Source organism: Pediculus humanus, genomic scaffold (genome assembly GCF_000006295.1).
Source record: "Pediculus humanus corporis 1103172108318 genomic scaffold, whole genome shotgun sequence".
Lineage (NCBI taxonomy): Eukaryota > Metazoa > Arthropoda > Insecta > Psocodea > Pediculidae > Pediculus > Pediculus humanus.
Genome location: NW_002987887.1, coordinates 1532638 through 1549055, shown reverse-complemented (window position 1 = coordinate 1549055; position 16418 = coordinate 1532638). Strand labels below are relative to the sequence as shown.

The following is a 16418-nucleotide window of genomic DNA, read 5'->3' as shown; positions in this document are numbered from 1 at the left end:
ATTAAGCATTCACCACATATATATATGCATGCATATATGTGTGTGTGTGTTTGTAAGTTTTCAAACAAATAACCATTAATAGTAATGCGAAAATATGATTAGTTATTAATAAATTCAAAATATTTAAAAAAAAAAAAATCTTATTTCAAGTGCATTGTCCAAATTATTTAAAATTTACTGAATCTTGTTCATTAAAAAATACATCTCCATTTTCAACACAATGAGATAGTAATTAATATACATTGTTTCGAGAAAAAATTGAAAATTAAGAGTCATTTTCGAATATATAAGAATGGCAAGTTACCATTAGCATTAAATACAATATTTACAATTAATATTTGAATAATTTAATAAACATTTATTTACCTTTATATAAAGCTGAAAATAGTATTTAACACTGAAAACATATCAATTTGAAATGGCTTCTTTACAAACAACCAATCACAAATCAGTTTGTTAAAATAAAGTGGGGACACCAGACAATAAATAGCAGCTAATTAAAAACTGTAATGACTTTTCTCTTTTTAAATTTCATTTTAATGCACGTATACATATATTCATACTTTCCTTAATAAAAATTTTTTTAAACAAAATTCACAACACCGACTCATTTAGAGACGCACAAGTCAAACCGCGGAAACTCTTGCATTAACAGTGTTGCATTTTTGTTGCACATTAATCGATGCTATTAGGCCATGGAGGTTAACAAAAAAATTTTTTTTTTATAAATAAATTTATACCTAAGTCACCTTTAATTAAAGAAATTGTACCATACAATATAAAACCTAAAAATTAAATCATTTTAACTTCATGTTGTTTCTTTTAAAATTTGATTTAAAAAATTGAATAAACGTTTAAAAAGGCCGAACGTTAAAAATTTTACGTAAATGGAATTTTTAAAGTTTTTATTAAAAATATAGTTGCATAATACTCGCAATTAACAAATAAAAAAAGAAAAAATTGTTTTTAGCGGGTATTAAAAAATATAATTTGTATATACAATATATAAGCGGGTTTTATTTTTGTGCTTTTAATTTGGCAACACTGTGTTAAAGCACCGTCAATATTATTCACCGAAGAACATTTTTCTATCTTTTCTGGCAGCGTTAAACATGGCGTCCGGGGTATGTAAATAAATATTAAAAAGTAATCCTTAAGTTCTTAATCCATCGTTAGGTTAATAGCTTTCAATGATAAAATTTTTAACTCATTATTTTTTTAAAATTTATTAATTTATTTTTTTGTAGACATTATACACTTACCCGGAAAATTTCCGTGCTTATAAAGTTTTAATCGCAGCTAAATATTCCGGGGCTCACGTGAAAGTAGCTCCTGATTTTGTGTTCGGTGAAACTAATAAGTCGAAGAATTTTTTGGATAAATTTCCTCTTGGAAAGGTAAACTATCACGAAAATTTTATAATTTTCATGAATTAATGTTTTAGATTTAGTTCCTACTATTTAACCTTACTTTGATAAAATGAAACCATATTGGACTGCTCGTTGGCAGTTTGCGTAAGATAACGAAATTATTAATTAAAATATTACTTATTGAATTTATGAAAAACTAATCGGATATTTGTTAAATGTAACGTTTTCAATTTTATTCGGTACTATTAAGTCAATTGAAAATTTTGGATATTAAATGATTGTCCCAATTGCCACATCATTAAGTCTTATATTAATTTTTTAGGTATGGTCTTGGTTATTTTAAAGAATATGTGTGGCAAAGTTTTATATAATTATTTTAATAATGTAATCCTTTTGATATTTATTTTTGTCATATTATTTATAATAATTGTACCAAAAAATTTTTCAAAATTGTAATTAACATTAATTTTAAATGATGTTTTATATATTACTTTTTCTGACATCTCTAATGAATAATCAATGATTCAAAAGTAATTTCTGATAATTTTTAACTAAAATTTTCTTCTTAATATTTTTCTATCTTATCAATGTATTTTAACATTGTAATTGTTACTTATCACAGGTTCCTGCCTTTGAATCAAGCGATGGAAAGCTTTTTTTAACCGAGAGCAATGCTATTGCTTATCATGTAGCTGATAAAAAATTGAAAGGATCAACTCCATTGGATGAAGCATTGATTCTTCAATGGTTGAGCTTTGCCGATTCGGAAATTTTACCCGCTTCATGCGCTTGGGTGTTTCCAGTTTTGGGTATTCTACCAGTCAACAAGCAGGTACAATGATTTTTTTTCAAATTGTCTTTTTTTTTTTTTTTATTTCAGCAAATAATACTTATTGTTCATAATTTCAATTTTTCATGAATTTCAGGCTACAGAAAGGGCTAAGGAAGATGTAAAAGCTGCATTGAAGACTTTGAACAGTCATCTTTTACACAATACTTACCTTGTCGGAGAAAGGATAACTTTAGCCGATATTTGTGTGGCTTGCACATTGCTTCATCTTTATCAAAATGTGTTGGATCCAAACTTTAGGTGAGTGTAAATTTTCAATTTCAATTATTTTTTTCCTCTTGAGTGTTTTTTCAAGGGACTTTTTTATTGTAAAAGTCTTTTCAACGCTCAAGAAAAATAAATGTTCTGGTTCCCCATTGCAACTCTTCTCAATACCGGAAGAAGTAGCTCAGTTATTCCAGATACAAATTTTTTATTATCTCTCAATCATTATTAATATAATAAATTTTAAAGTATTTATTAATTTTTTTAAAATAATTTTCTTGTAGAAAGCCTTTTCAAAATGTAAACAGGTGGTTTACGACAATTGTGAATCAGACTCAAGTCAAATCGGTTCTAGGAAATGTAAAGTTATGCGAAAAACCAACCGAGGCCGATCCCAAGAAATATGCTGAACTTCAAGGCCTTTCTAAAGGTTAAGATCAATGATTCATTAATGAATTTTAGCTCTTTTTTTTTTAATTTTATTTTATTTAAATTTATAATATTTATATATATATATATATGTTGACAAAAAATAGGCAAAGAAGGAGGAAAGGAAAAAAAGAAGGAAACTAAAAAGGAGCCCACTCCTAAAAAGCAAGCGGAAGAAGAAAAGGATGCTACAGACGTGGCATTAGCCGAAGAACCTAAATCGAAGGATCCTTTCGAGGGTATTCCAAAAGGATCATTCGACATGGATGATTTCAAGAGATGTTACTCCAACGAAGATGTAGATAAATCAATTCCGTACTTTTGGGAAAAATTCGATCCAGAACATTATTCAATCTGGTTTGCAGAATATAAATATCCGGAAGAACTTAAAAAAGTTTTTATGAGTTGTAATTTAATAACCGGTAAGAGTTTTTTGTTATCGCTTGTGAAATTCTAAAACTATTATTGCCATAAGTTTCACGTTTAAAAAAAAAAAAAATGTATTGTTTTGTTAGGAATGTTTCAAAGGCTTGAAAAAATGCGAAAGAATGCCTTTGCTTCTGTTTGTTTATTCGGTGCCGATAATGACAGTACTATATCCGGTGTTTGGGTTTGGAGAGGACATAATTTAGCTTTTGAAGTAAGTTTGATACTAGTTTACATTAAACATGTTTAATTGTGTTTGTTTGTTTTTTAACTCGGTGGGAAAATAAACTATTTTCTTTTTTTTTTCTGTTAGCTTACTCCCGATTGGCAAGTCGATTACGAATCTTACGATTGGAAAAAGTTGGATCCGAAAGATCCAAAAACAAAACAACTCGTTGAGCAATATTTGAGTTGGGTCGGAACAGATAAAAAGGGTAGAAAATTCAATCAAGGAAAAATATTCAAATAAAGTTAAAAAAAAAATACATTGATTTTTTTTTTCACATACTTTTTACGTTTATTTTTTTTTATTTTTTTTGTAATTTTATCGTTTGTATTTCTTTTTTTTTTTTTTTCTAATTTATTTATTTAACCAACAACAACAACAACCAAAAAAAAAAAAAAGACAAAAAACAAAAAATGTTAGTTATCAAAATTTACCATTATTCTAATTTTTACCTATCGTCCTTTAACCGCATGCTGCTTTTTGATTTTTTTTTTTTTAATATTTCGGTGATTAAAATTATGTCGGAAAAATAAATTAAATAATAAATTCCGGGAAGAAATTTTGTTTTATTTCTATTTTTATATAAATTTTTTCTCATATTAGTTCCACTAAAATATATAATTTTTCGTTTGAAATAATATATATATTAAAACATGTCATAGAGATACATAACAATTAATTTTTAAGTACGTTTTTATTTAATATTTACGAGTAAAATTTTCTCTTATTACTTTTTAATAATGAAATAAATAATTATTATTTTGTTTCTGTTTTAAATATAAGTTATTATTTTGTGGTTAATAATTTTTTTGAGAAGATAATAATAAATGTTTGTTTTATTGTGTTGAAATGGTTGACTTTAATTTCCGGTTGAATGTGTACGTCTATGGTAAAAAAAAAAGTCATTTAAGCGCGGGAAAAGAAACGTCAAAATGAGTGTAGTAGAAACTAAATTAAATCCACCTGAAAAATTTCCTTTTCCATTCAATCCGTATTTAATTCAAAATGATTTAATGAAAAATTTATACGAAGCTTTAGAAGGGAAAAAATTGGGAATATTTGAAAGTCCGACGGGTACCGTAAGTTATTTTTTAATATATCGACATTTTGTTTGACAAGTTGAATGAAAATTTATAAATGAAATTATTTAAAGGGTAAATCAATGTCACTTATATGTGGCTCGTTAAAATGGCTTTTGGATGCTCAGGAAAGAATAAAAAACGATTTAGAATTAAATATAAAAAATTTAAACGATGAATTAAAAAATACAAGCTTGGGTAGTAATTGGTTAGAAGAGCATTCCTCTTTAACAAAGCTCAGACATAAAAGGGATCAGTTACAAAATGAGTTAAATAGGGTTTTAAATATGGAAAACAGAATAGAAAATATTAAAACTAAAGCAAAAAAAGTTAAAATAAAAGCATCTAAACTTGCTAAACATCAATCGCAAAATATCAATTCAGACACGGACAAAGAAAATCAAAATGATTATGTTAAAGATGATGATGATGATGATGAAATTTTATTAAACGATTATTTATCTAATGATGCTACAAAATTTGGTGATGTATTGAGTGATTCCGAGTTGGAAAATGAAGAAGAAGATAAATACTGTGGTTTAAAAGTAAGAATGAAAAATATGTGATTTAAAAAAAATTCCAAATTTTGTTCCTAACTAACCTAATTTTTTTCAGATTTTTCTTTGTAGTCGAACACATTCTCAATTATCTCAACTTGTTAGGGAACTTCAAAAAAGTCCTTACAATGATTTAAAAATTAGGGTCGCATCATTGGCTTCGAGACAGAATTATTGTATTAATGAAAATGTTCTAAAACTAAAACATTTACCTTTGATTAATGAAAAATGTCAAGAACTACACGATAAAAATAAAAGTAAAACCACCAAAACTTCAGAAAATGGTAAAAATTTACTGCATTACAATTTTTGAATATCATAGATTTCAAATAAGCTAAATTTTAAAAATGTTTCTTCAAGGAGAAGTATTAAAAAGACAAAAAGCAAATACTGGGTGTCCATATTACAATCACTCTAACATTGAAGATTTGAAACATACACTTTTGTCGGAAATTCTAGACGTAGAACAATTATTACACAAAGGAAATAAATTTAATGGATGTCCATATTATGCTTCTCGATATGCAGTTGATGATGCCCAAGTTATAATTGTCCCATACAATACAATTTTACATGACAGTACGAGAAAAGCTTGCGGTATAAATTTAAAAGATTCAGTTGTCATCATCGATGAAGCTCATAATTTATTAGATGCGATAGGAAACATTTACAGTTGTTCGATTAGCGGTTATGATCTGGCTGCTTCATACAGTCAACTTGTACAGTATAAAGAAAAATACAGTGATAGATTTTCAGCTATAAATTTACTTCATATAAATCAGGTATTAAAGAATTATTTATGAAATAATTACCTGAAGTTTGCTTACAAGCATTTAAAATTTTGTATTTTAGTTAATTTTTATTGTGAAAAAATTATTTATGAAAATCGGTGGAAAAGATGGAGTGCATCCTAATGCAGTGTCGAATGATAAAACGGAAATAACTTTAGAAACTTTGGCAGAATTCATTCCTTCCACAGAGATAGACACAATTAATTTTTACAAAATATTAGAATTTATAACTAAAAGCAATATTGTGAATAAACTTCGTGGTTTTGTTTTAAAATATAAACCCTCGGTTATTTTACATAAAAAAGAAGAAAATAAAGGTGTTTCTGCATTTTTAAAAAAACTGTCTGCTAAAAAAGGAGGTTAGTCATTTCATATCGATTAATTCTATAAGTTTTATGTATTTAAACCCTTTTAAATTAAAAAATAATTATAAAAATTTGCAGATTTTGAGGAAAAACCTGAAGCAGAAGATGAAATCATCGAAGGAAATCCTCTTTTTAACGTCACTACATTTTTGCACTCATTAACCAACCATTGTTTAGACGGGAGAATCGTTTGTACTATAAATAAAACCGTTGGAACGTCAACATTAAAATTTCTTTTACTTAATCCCGCATCACATTTTGAAGATATTGTCAAAAATGCAAGGTAATCCATTTTTAAAACATGATCCATCGATTTAAAGTATTTATTTCACTTTAAAATTAAAATTCCAGATCCGTGATACTTGCCGGTGGGACTATGCAACCAATTTCCGAATTCACAGATCAACTTTTTTACTTGGCTGGTGGAAGTCCCGATCGTTTAAAAGTTTTCACTTGTGGACACGTAGTTTCGAAGGAAAATATTCTACCAATAATAGTTCCATCTGGTCCCACGGGAAAAGTATTTGATTTCTCCTATCAAAATCGGAAAAACGTTGAGATTTTGGATGAACTGGGTCGACTCCTTGTCAATATTAGTAACGTTGTACCAGCTGGAATTGTTTGTTTTTTTCCAAGTTACGAATATGAAAATTTTAGCTATCAACATTTTGAAAAAACTGGAGTTATAATGAAATTACTGAAGAAGAAAAAGGTTAGTTTTTGGGCGCATTATTTGAGAAATGAGTCTTATTTGTGGGAAACCTAAGAAGCTAGTAATCTAGAACATTCTAAATCCCACATCCTTTTTTACAACCAAACTTTTTTAGGTTTTACGGGAACCTAAAAAAACAAATAAAGTTGATGAAGTTTTAAGAGATTACAGTGAAGCTGTGAAAAAAACAGGAGCTTTGCTATTCAGCGTTGTTGGCGGGAAATTGAGCGAAGGTTTAAATTTCAACGACGATTTGGGACGTTGCATCATCGTCGTCGGTTTGCCATATCCGAATTTAACTAATCCGGAACTTAAAGAAAAAATGAATTATTTAAATCAAACCGTGGTAAGTTTTTATTAACGAATAAAATAAATTTCGATGGTTTTGTGCGTGTGTAATTGTGCCCCCTAAAAAAAAAAAAAAAAATTCTTTTTTTTTTTTTTTTTAGGGGATGTTGGCGGGAAAAGTCTACTATGAAAATCTGTGCATGAAGGCTGTGAATCAAAGCATAGGACGATCAGTGCGCCATAAAAACGATTATGCTTCCGTACTATTAATCGACCAAAGATTTTCTAAAACAAAATGTATAAATGCTTTACCACAATGGATTCAAGAATCGTTACAAAAAGGTGAAAGATTCGGATCCGTTATAAAACTTCTTGCAAACTTTTTCTCGACGAAAAAAAGTTAAATGATTGAAGATATTAACGGAGGCGTCGTGGGCCAATGAGACGGGGAAAAAAAAAAAAAACCAAGTAATTTTTTAATTTATATTATAAAAATCAAATTATTACCATATTATTTCAGTTTATTAGAATTCATTGGGTACCATTCATCTAAAAAAAAAAAAAAAAAAAAATCATATCTATATCATTGCTTTTTTTTTTCTTTTTCTTCTTTTTTCTTCTTTATATTTATTAAATTTAAATTTTTGGGCGCAAATCATATTTAAAACAGGTTTTTAATGATAAAAATAGTTTAAAAATCATTTTGTTAAGTCGGGATGCACATTTCACAACATTCGATTTTCATTCTCACGAAATACTCGATAAATTTTAAAAATGATTTATTAAGTAGTTTTATCATTGTGGGTAAAATTAAAATTCTCAATCATGTCAAGTCTTGTTTCCATAAAAATTCTTTTTTATAAGCAGGCCCTTCGTCACAATTATTTTTACATGTGTAAATTAAAAGATTTCCCCAGTCGAGACTATCATCCAATTTATCAACATCTAAATAACTTAATAATGTTGGTAAAATTTGAAATTCAAACTGTCTCGGTCCCATACACGCTTCACAAAACGGTATGTCTTCATTCGAATATTTGGGTTCAGATATCCATAGGGGTGTACCTCCTCTGTCATACCTGACAACTTGATCAGGAACTAATTTTAACTTTGTTTTAAAATGTTTCAAATATTTATATTCTTTTCCATTATCCAAATCCATTAAAAGATCATCTGATGCATTTTGCAGATTTCCTTCTTCTAACAACTGTTTCAAATCGTTAAATCTTTCTTTGTAAGATTTTTTTTCTTCCGTTTTACTTTCTGTAATATTTTCATCGGAATCATCACATTTTTCTTCTTCTTCTTCTTCTTCTATAATTTCATATTCAGGAAATAATAAATTAAATGTGTTGTTTGAATTTTCAGGTGTGGGAGTAGTAGTAACAACACTATTGCAAATGTTTTTATGATTTGTTTTCCAATCGAAAACTTGATGACTTTTCGAACAGTATTTAATAAGTTTACATTTGCTACATTGATAAGAACCTAAACAACCACAAACGTGACAGATATCATTAAATTTCTCGACTTTGCTATCAGTACTCCAATCAGGATCATCTGTCGGTTCTTCAGGTGGGTAATAATCATTCACTAATGGCAATTGACATCTGAACACTTTGAAATTATTATTTGAATTTGATTTACAACAGTTGGGGTTTTTACAAACGAATACGAAAATGGTACGATGATAAGCACTGGGTTGTGAATCAATCGGAGCGTAGATTTGACAAAGAAACAAACAAGGATCCGAACAAATCGTGCAAGAAACATCAACGTTAATGTTTTTTAAATCCAACCATGCCGGACGACCGCCGACTTTGCTTGGAAAATATCTACTTTCCAAAGCCCACGTTTCTTCACATTTTTCAATGCACCCAAGAGTCACGTTGGATTTTTCACTAGTCATTATTACGAGAATTATTTTATTCGATCACTTACATCCGACAAATCAACATTTTTCACTTTATCGCTAAGAAAAATAAAAAGAAAAACACCACATAGAGGGATTGAGAAAATTTAACAAGCCATCGTTATAGTCACCAACGTGGTTTAAAACGGCGTTAATCTGTGCTGACACCTATACGGGTAAATAGTAATTTTATAAAAAATAATTTTAATTGATGAACCGTTTTCACGTCCTTGTATGTCATGTGCCGAAATAGCTCAGTTGGGAGAGCGTTAGACTGAAGATCTAAAGGTCCCTGGTTCGATCCCGGGTTTCGGCAGTTAAGTTTTTTTTTTTTTTTTTTAAACGAAAAACTTTTTTTTTTTTTTTTTTTTTTTTTTTTTAAATCTGTCAATGTTAAGTCATTACCAACAGAAAAAAAAAAAAAAAATTGTTTAAAAATACATATATATATATAAATGGGGAGCCGCCGTTAAAAGTCAAACAGATGCTTATTTCGTAAACTATTATTATTATTATTATTTTAAAAAGCCAAATGAGAGGATAATAATCTGTCTCTTTCTTTCTTTCTTTCTGACGTCTTTTTTTAGAAAAAAAAGGAAAAATTGGGGAGTCCGATCATTATTACATTTTAAAAACATCTGGCTAGTTAAATTTTTTGCGGATACCAAATGGCAAATTCAAAGGAAATTAATAATAAGAAAAATTAAAACTAAAAAAGAAAAAGGAAAGGAAAGGGATAAAAAAGGAGTAAATTTAATCCTTTTATTATTATTATTATTATTACTATTTTTTTTTCCTTTCCATTAAACCTTTGGTATTAAAAAAAAAAAAAAAAAACTTAAGAACCAGATGTTAGACTCCTTTTGTTTCACTTTCTTTATTCAGTCAGATCTTTTTCTTTTTTTTTTTTTTTTTTTTTGCGTAATATAATCTTTACGACGATTCTTTCTTTATTTTCAGTTACACCTTTTACATAAAAATTCACCGACATATTTGATTATGACGTCATATTTATTAATGTTTACATTTTTTTTTTATAAACAAAAACATTAGTAAGACCTAGGGACGAGGTGAATGATTATAAAATTTTATTTATATTTTTATTAATCGACGTGGAATTAGATAAAATTAACAAAAATACGATTCGATAAATCTTAATCTCCCTTTTTATATATATATATATAGAAAAAAAGTTTTTCGTAAAGAATTGTAAATAAAAAAAATAAAAAAAAAGCCTTTGGATAAAGTTGGCGCGCGCACACACACACACATACAAAAAAAGATTTGATTGAAAGGGAAGAAATAAAACCCACGTGTGTGTGTGTGTGTCTGCTTATGTGCTCTTCTCTTTAGGGGTAGTTTAAAAATTTTATTTAAATAGGTAAAAAAAAAAAGGTGACCGAATCGAGTTCAGATACCATAAAGGAATTTAAAAAAAAAAATTTTTTAATATTATGAAAAAATCATCCCCTTTTTTTTCCCTCTCTCACAATGATGGAAAAAAAAAGGGATTACGAAAGAATGATAGAATTATTATTATCATCATCATCATTTTTCTTATGATTTTAAAAGTGAATATTAAAAAATCGTCGATTAATGATGATGTGATGCGTCGCCATTTTGTTTTTTTTTTTTTTTACTTTCGAGATATCGATTTTATCGATTTGTTATTATTGATTGTATATCGTACGTCAGTGTTGTCGTAGTATGTTGAAAAATATTTTTTTGAAAAATTAAAAATGTTAAAAATTTTCTTTTGTTTTGTCTACGAAGAGAGAGTGAGAGAGAGAGAGAGAGAGAGAGAAATATATATTTGGTTTATATATTTTAAAAAAAAAAAAAAAAAAAAGTCACGTTTACGTTCTTCTTGATTAGTTACATGTTCTTATTATTAATTGTTTTTGTTTTTCTCACACAAATTTTTAAATATTATTAAATTTTACATGGACTCACGACCATTTTTCTTTTTTTTTTTTCAGATGTTTTTGGGGCTTGGCGAAAAGGAAAAGAAAAAAAAAATAAAAATTTTTGTTTTGAAAAAATTCGAGAAGGATTTAAAAGGACGACGAGGACGATAAAGGTAAAGGTAGGATTTCATTATTATTATTATTATTATTACTACTACTGTTACATTTAGGATAAAAATTTTGCCACCTTGGTAACGACAAAGAAAGAAAAAAAAAATCTTATACAATATTGATATACGCAATACTATTGAAAATAATGGTCCGTCGCGGGGGGTGGGGGGTGGGGGTAAAAAGGGAGAGTTTAGGGGGAGGGTTTGCGTCAAATTTCTTGGGTTGTTAAGCAACAGCTGCAATCGTCGTAAGGTTGTTGCCCATTCTACCAAAAATAATGTGACCATTTTTTTTTTCTTTTTTTTTTTTTTCTTTTTCTTTTTCTCTCTTCTCTTCTTGAGACTTTTTTCTTTTTCATTGTTTTTTTCTTTTTTTTTTTTTTTTTGTGTGTATGCATCAAAAAAACATTGAAATATCGAGGGTGGCGAACATACGTCACATGAATTTGAGGGTCATTATTGTTATGTGTTTACTCTTGCGAAACGACAGAATTATTATTATTATTATTATTATGAAGAAAGATTAATTTTTTTTTTTTTTTTTTTTTTCTTACGTATGTGGGAAGAATTTTATTTAAAAAACCAAACGATAAATCGATCGATGGATCGATAGATCGATCGAGAGTTTGCTAGCTTTCTTATTAATAAATTTTAAATCGATTTTCACGTTTCATTTTCATTTTTTACGACGACGACGACGATGACTGACTGGATGATCGAGAAATCGTATGAAAAAAATTATCGATATATCGATTTCGTTGTCGAGAGTGAGAATAATAATAATAATAATAAAAAGGGAAAAATCAATGAATTTTTTTTTTTTTTTTTTTCTTAAATAAATGCTGCCACGTAAATATTTCAATTAAATTTAAAAACGACAAACATCTGCTTTTACGCGGCGTAGAAAGTGAAATCGACTATGAAAAAAAAAAAAAAAAAAAAAAAGATTTTTTTTCTATTTCTTCTGCTTTTATTATTAACACTACGGGTTAAAGGGTAAACGAATCGTCATTATTATCGATAATTTTTTTTTTATTATTTTTGCATTTAAAATTGATTCGAATTTTAATGGCGGCGGTAAAATTTAAAGGGATGAAAACGAAAGTTTTTTTTTTTTTTTTTAAATTTAAACTGTTTACGGTATACATTACAGGATTCGCGTTTCAGGGATTTTATTATTGTTAATTTTTAAAAAAATATCGATTACATTTCCCTCCCCTCCCCCCAAAAAAAAAAAAAATAGGGAGGAAGAATAACAACAACAACAACAACAACACCTACGTTAAAAAATAAAAATGGCGGGACGTTATTTATTTATTTTTGGTTACGCGGGTGTCGAGTATTTTACAAGTTTTTGTCGTGGAACGAGAACGTGGTAATGAGGTATCAGGGGAAAAAAAAAAAAAAAAAAATCTTTTTTGTTTTCCATTTAAAGGAAAAATTAATGTCGAATCACATGATAAATTTTTAAACGTCGGTCTGGAATCACGTTCGATTCGTGGCACATTGTTAGCCTTGACACTTTCTACTACCACTACCGACACCTTGCTTGTGGAAGCAAGAGTTTTTCTAGAACTTTAATTACAATTATTAAATTTAATTTACGTGATTACGCACCTTCCACCAAAAACTTTCAAAACTACTTTAAAAAAAAAAAAAATTAATAATGGGTCCATGAGAAAAAAAATAAATAAATTAATAATTTCCGTAGTCATTTTTTTTTTTTTTTTTTTTTTGTCGAAACGTTATTCATTTTCAATTGCCAGAAAAATGAAATTTTCACAATCTTCAAAAAAAAAAACCGACAAAATGTTGAATCGAACTCACGACCCCCACTTCCCCCTACGAACCGTTCACAATTTTTTTTTTTTTTTTTTTTTTTGGAAAAAAAATTTTAGTCGAAAACGCGTTCGTTTGTTGTTGTTGTTGTTTTTTTTTTGTAAACGATTTTAAACATAATTGAAATTTCTTTTTTTTTTTTTTTGTAAATATTTTTGGATTTTCAACCCCCCCTGTTCCCCCCCCTCGGTGTCTGGAACATGACAAAACATAAAAAGTGAGAATTGAGTTGTTCGTTTGTATGAATTAATTTTTAGCGGTTCGATTGGATTATCCCTTGTTTTCGTATTTAAAACACGCATCGCAAATCAACTTGTTCAGAAAATAATATCATTATTATTAGTTTTTTTCTTTCTTTTTAAAATATTCAATAGGTACTTGAAAAAAAAAAAAAAAAAAAAAAAAATTATTTATAAATATTTAAGGTTTTTTTTTTTTTCGAAACAGGTTCGACGATTTATAAGAAATTTTCGATAGGACCCCCAACCCTCAGGGAAAAAAAATTCATTTTTTAGTGTTTTTGAATGAATTTTTTTTTTTTTTTTTTTAATATTTGTTACAATTCGATTAATCAACACTCGAAAAAAATTTCCTTATTATTATTATTATTAACGATTTTAGGTTGTTTTTATTTAAACGTGTGAAATCACGTCAAAGGAAATCAATAACAAAAAAATTTTTTTTTTTGAAATTCGTGTACCTGTAAACTGTTTGAAAACCAATCAAAAGTTTTTTTTTTTTTTTTTTTTACGTCGAACGAAAACATATTTTTCGATGATGAAATGAAATTTGTAAATATTTTCGAATTTGAAACATCTGTTGGTCAAAACAAAACAATTTAATAATAATATTCGACCCACTGCCCCAACAAACGAACAAACAACAAACAGTCAGTCAGTCATCCGGGGAAAGAAATCGTCGTCGTCGTCGTTTTATTTTTCTCGGGTACCCCAATAAAATGTGTAATGGTGTTTTCATTTATGTCAGCACCTTTTTTTTTATTGCATTAATGGAACGTTTTTATTTTGGCCTTTAAAAAAAAAATGGCGTCGTTTTATTATGAATTTGTTCGAATGTTTGTTTGTTTGTTATTAATTAACTTGTCGATCTCTCATGATTGATTGATGATCAATTTCGTTAAAAATTATTATTATTATTGGGATTGACAGGGTAAACTTGTGATAACAACATTTCGATCGATGTTTTTTATCTAGCAGACGAAACTGTGGATGAAAGGTTAGGAACGTTTGTAAAAGGTTCACGAGGTATCACGTTTGCAAAAACAAACGACGATGTGGCAACCGTAATGATAAACTTTATCGATAATTTTTAATAGGTACCTACCTAATTTGTTTTCGAGCAGATAACCTCGCGAGTATTATTATCAAATGATTCATCATCATCATCATCATCATCATCACATCTTAGTCACCCCAGTTTTCGGGTTAGGAACTACTTAATTAATTTTTACGTTCACACTCCCTTTTCCAAAACCATTCGGTTTTTTTTTGTTCGAAAAATTCTAAATGAGTATTATTATTATTATTATCTATCGTTGACGAAAACAAAAGGGTATAAGTAATGTGTTAAAGTGGTACGTGTGACGTATAATGTTGAACGATAACGGAAAAGGTTGCGTAACGGTAAAGGTTTGCATCAACGGGAAAAAGGTCATTTTCATATATATTTCGGTTAAATTCGAATTCTCACGGATGGATTTTTTCTCGGGTGGTTAATAGGTAAATGCATAAAAATGCATGCGGGTGGCAAACACACACACACACGCAGGGGAGTAACGGGAAATACGACTTTTAGTAGTAGTAGTAGTAGTAGTAGCAAGGGTAGTAGTGGTAGTAGTAAGATTAAGAATAAATGTCTATACGTAGGGATAAGAAAAGAGGGTAACACCCTTAGGGTTAGACATGTAGGTTCAAGGGATAAAACGCGTTGATTTCGATGAAAGAAATCATTGTAATTGTGGAAAAGGAGGAATCAGCTGTCCCTGACAAAAATTTCATTCTTATTTTTTTCTATGACATATATATATAATGATGATGATATTGTGTGTATGCGTAAGATTATTTTGTGTGTGTGTGCGTGTGCGTGTGTGCCTGCCTGCCTGCCTGCAGGCGAGCGAACCGAATCGAACCGAACCGCCATCGTCCTTGGAGAATCATAAAGAAAAGATGACAAAAATATAGATTAGAAAAAAATTTTTTTCTTCTTGAATAGATTATAATTATTGAATGGAACGAAAGGTGTTTGATTTTTTTTTTTTTTTTTTCATTACGTAATATATACGAGTGTGCGGTATAATTTTCTTTTCTTTTTGGAAACCATCATCACCACGACGATGGAAATTTCTCGAAGGTACGCCCCTGAGTCATGGTAGACCCATAGATATTTATTTATATTATTTTCGATTTCAAATTAATATTATTATTATTATTATTATTATTGCGGACTTTGTCTCATGTTTGTTTTTACTACTGAGTTTGCCACGGGGGGAAAATACCGGTGTCTTTATTTTTTTTGGGGGGGGGAAAGGAAAATTTTCGAAAAGAAAAGAAGAAAGAAAGAAAGCCGTAACGTAGTTCACTCTGACGACCATTTTAAAAAACGATTTTTATAAATAAATAAATAATAAAAAAAAGGGAGAGAGAGAAAAGAAAAGACACGTTTATCTTATGTACGTTAATTCGGTCTCACACCGGCGTACGCCTCCTTAGCTCAGTGGAAGAGCACTGGTCTCGTAAACCAGGGGTCGTGAGTTCAAACCTCACAGGAGGCAATTTTCTTTTTTTTTTTTTTTTTTCTCCGTATTATTTTTCTAATTTTTAATTTTTTTTTTAGAAAAATAATCGAACGTTTTTTTTTTTTTTTATCGAGTATCGATTATCGAAAATATCGATTTACGAGTTTTCGAGAGAAAAAAAAAAAAAAAAAAAACGTAATTCGTACGCAATTATTTTTGGGTCGAATTTGTAAATATTTAAAAAAAAAAAAAATTGTTTATGTTTACATATATTTATATAAATCGTACATTTAAAAGGATTTAAATGGCAAACGGTCAAAGGGAAAATTGTAATTTATTATTATTATTATTATTATCGTAATTTTTTTTAATGTGATTTCTTTTGACGTTTCATCCCAAAATTCTCCCCGCCCGCCCCCCCTCGAAAAAAAAAATTTTTGTTTTCGTTAGTTCGTTCGGTAAAAAATAAATTTTTTTTTTTTTTTTTTACTCAAATAGTCTTTTGTAGATTATAGCGATTTATAGCGATTAGCGATTG

General features: G+C 28.5%; 3 protein-coding genes and 2 non-coding genes across 5 annotated transcripts; 4 read left to right on the top strand and 1 right to left on the bottom strand.

Annotated features, from left to right (window-relative positions):
- Positions 1-1112: 1112 nt before the first annotated feature.
- Phum_PHUM604750 (elongation factor 1-gamma, putative) lies at positions 1113-3748 on the top strand (the record flags this gene model as incomplete). Its single annotated transcript, XM_002432875.1, has 8 exons — positions 1113-1124; positions 1248-1397; positions 1993-2202; positions 2297-2460; positions 2709-2854; positions 2961-3275; positions 3369-3493; positions 3593-3748. 8 exons carry the CDS (start codon positions 1113-1115, stop codon positions 3746-3748), a joined length of 1278 nt encoding a protein of 425 aa, XP_002432920.1.
- Positions 3749-4437: 689 nt separating this feature from the next.
- Positions 4438-7701, top strand: Phum_PHUM604740 (uncharacterized protein; the record flags this gene model as incomplete). Its single annotated transcript, XM_002432874.1, has 9 exons — positions 4438-4584; positions 4659-5129; positions 5200-5425; positions 5502-5923; positions 5994-6291; positions 6376-6580; positions 6649-7009; positions 7125-7355; positions 7504-7701. 9 exons carry the CDS (start codon positions 4438-4440, stop codon positions 7699-7701), a joined length of 2559 nt encoding a protein of 852 aa, XP_002432919.1.
- Positions 7702-8120: 419 nt separating this feature from the next.
- Positions 8121-9206, bottom strand: Phum_PHUM604730 (Programmed cell death protein, putative; the record flags this gene model as incomplete). Its single annotated transcript, XM_002432873.1, has 2 exons — positions 8121-8527; positions 8558-9206. The coding sequence occupies 2 exons, from the start codon at positions 9204-9206 to the stop codon at positions 8121-8123; spliced, it is 1056 nt and encodes a 351-aa protein (XP_002432918.1).
- Positions 9207-9452: 246 nt separating this feature from the next.
- Phum_PHUM604720 lies at positions 9453-9525 on the top strand. The gene has a single exon. It is a non-coding gene; the product is annotated as a tRNA-Phe (tRNA).
- A 6319-nt stretch (positions 9526-15844) lies between these two features.
- Positions 15845-15916, top strand: Phum_PHUM604710. Its single transcript has one exon. It is a non-coding gene; the product is annotated as a tRNA-Thr (tRNA).
- The last annotated feature ends 502 nt before the right edge of the window (positions 15917-16418 follow it).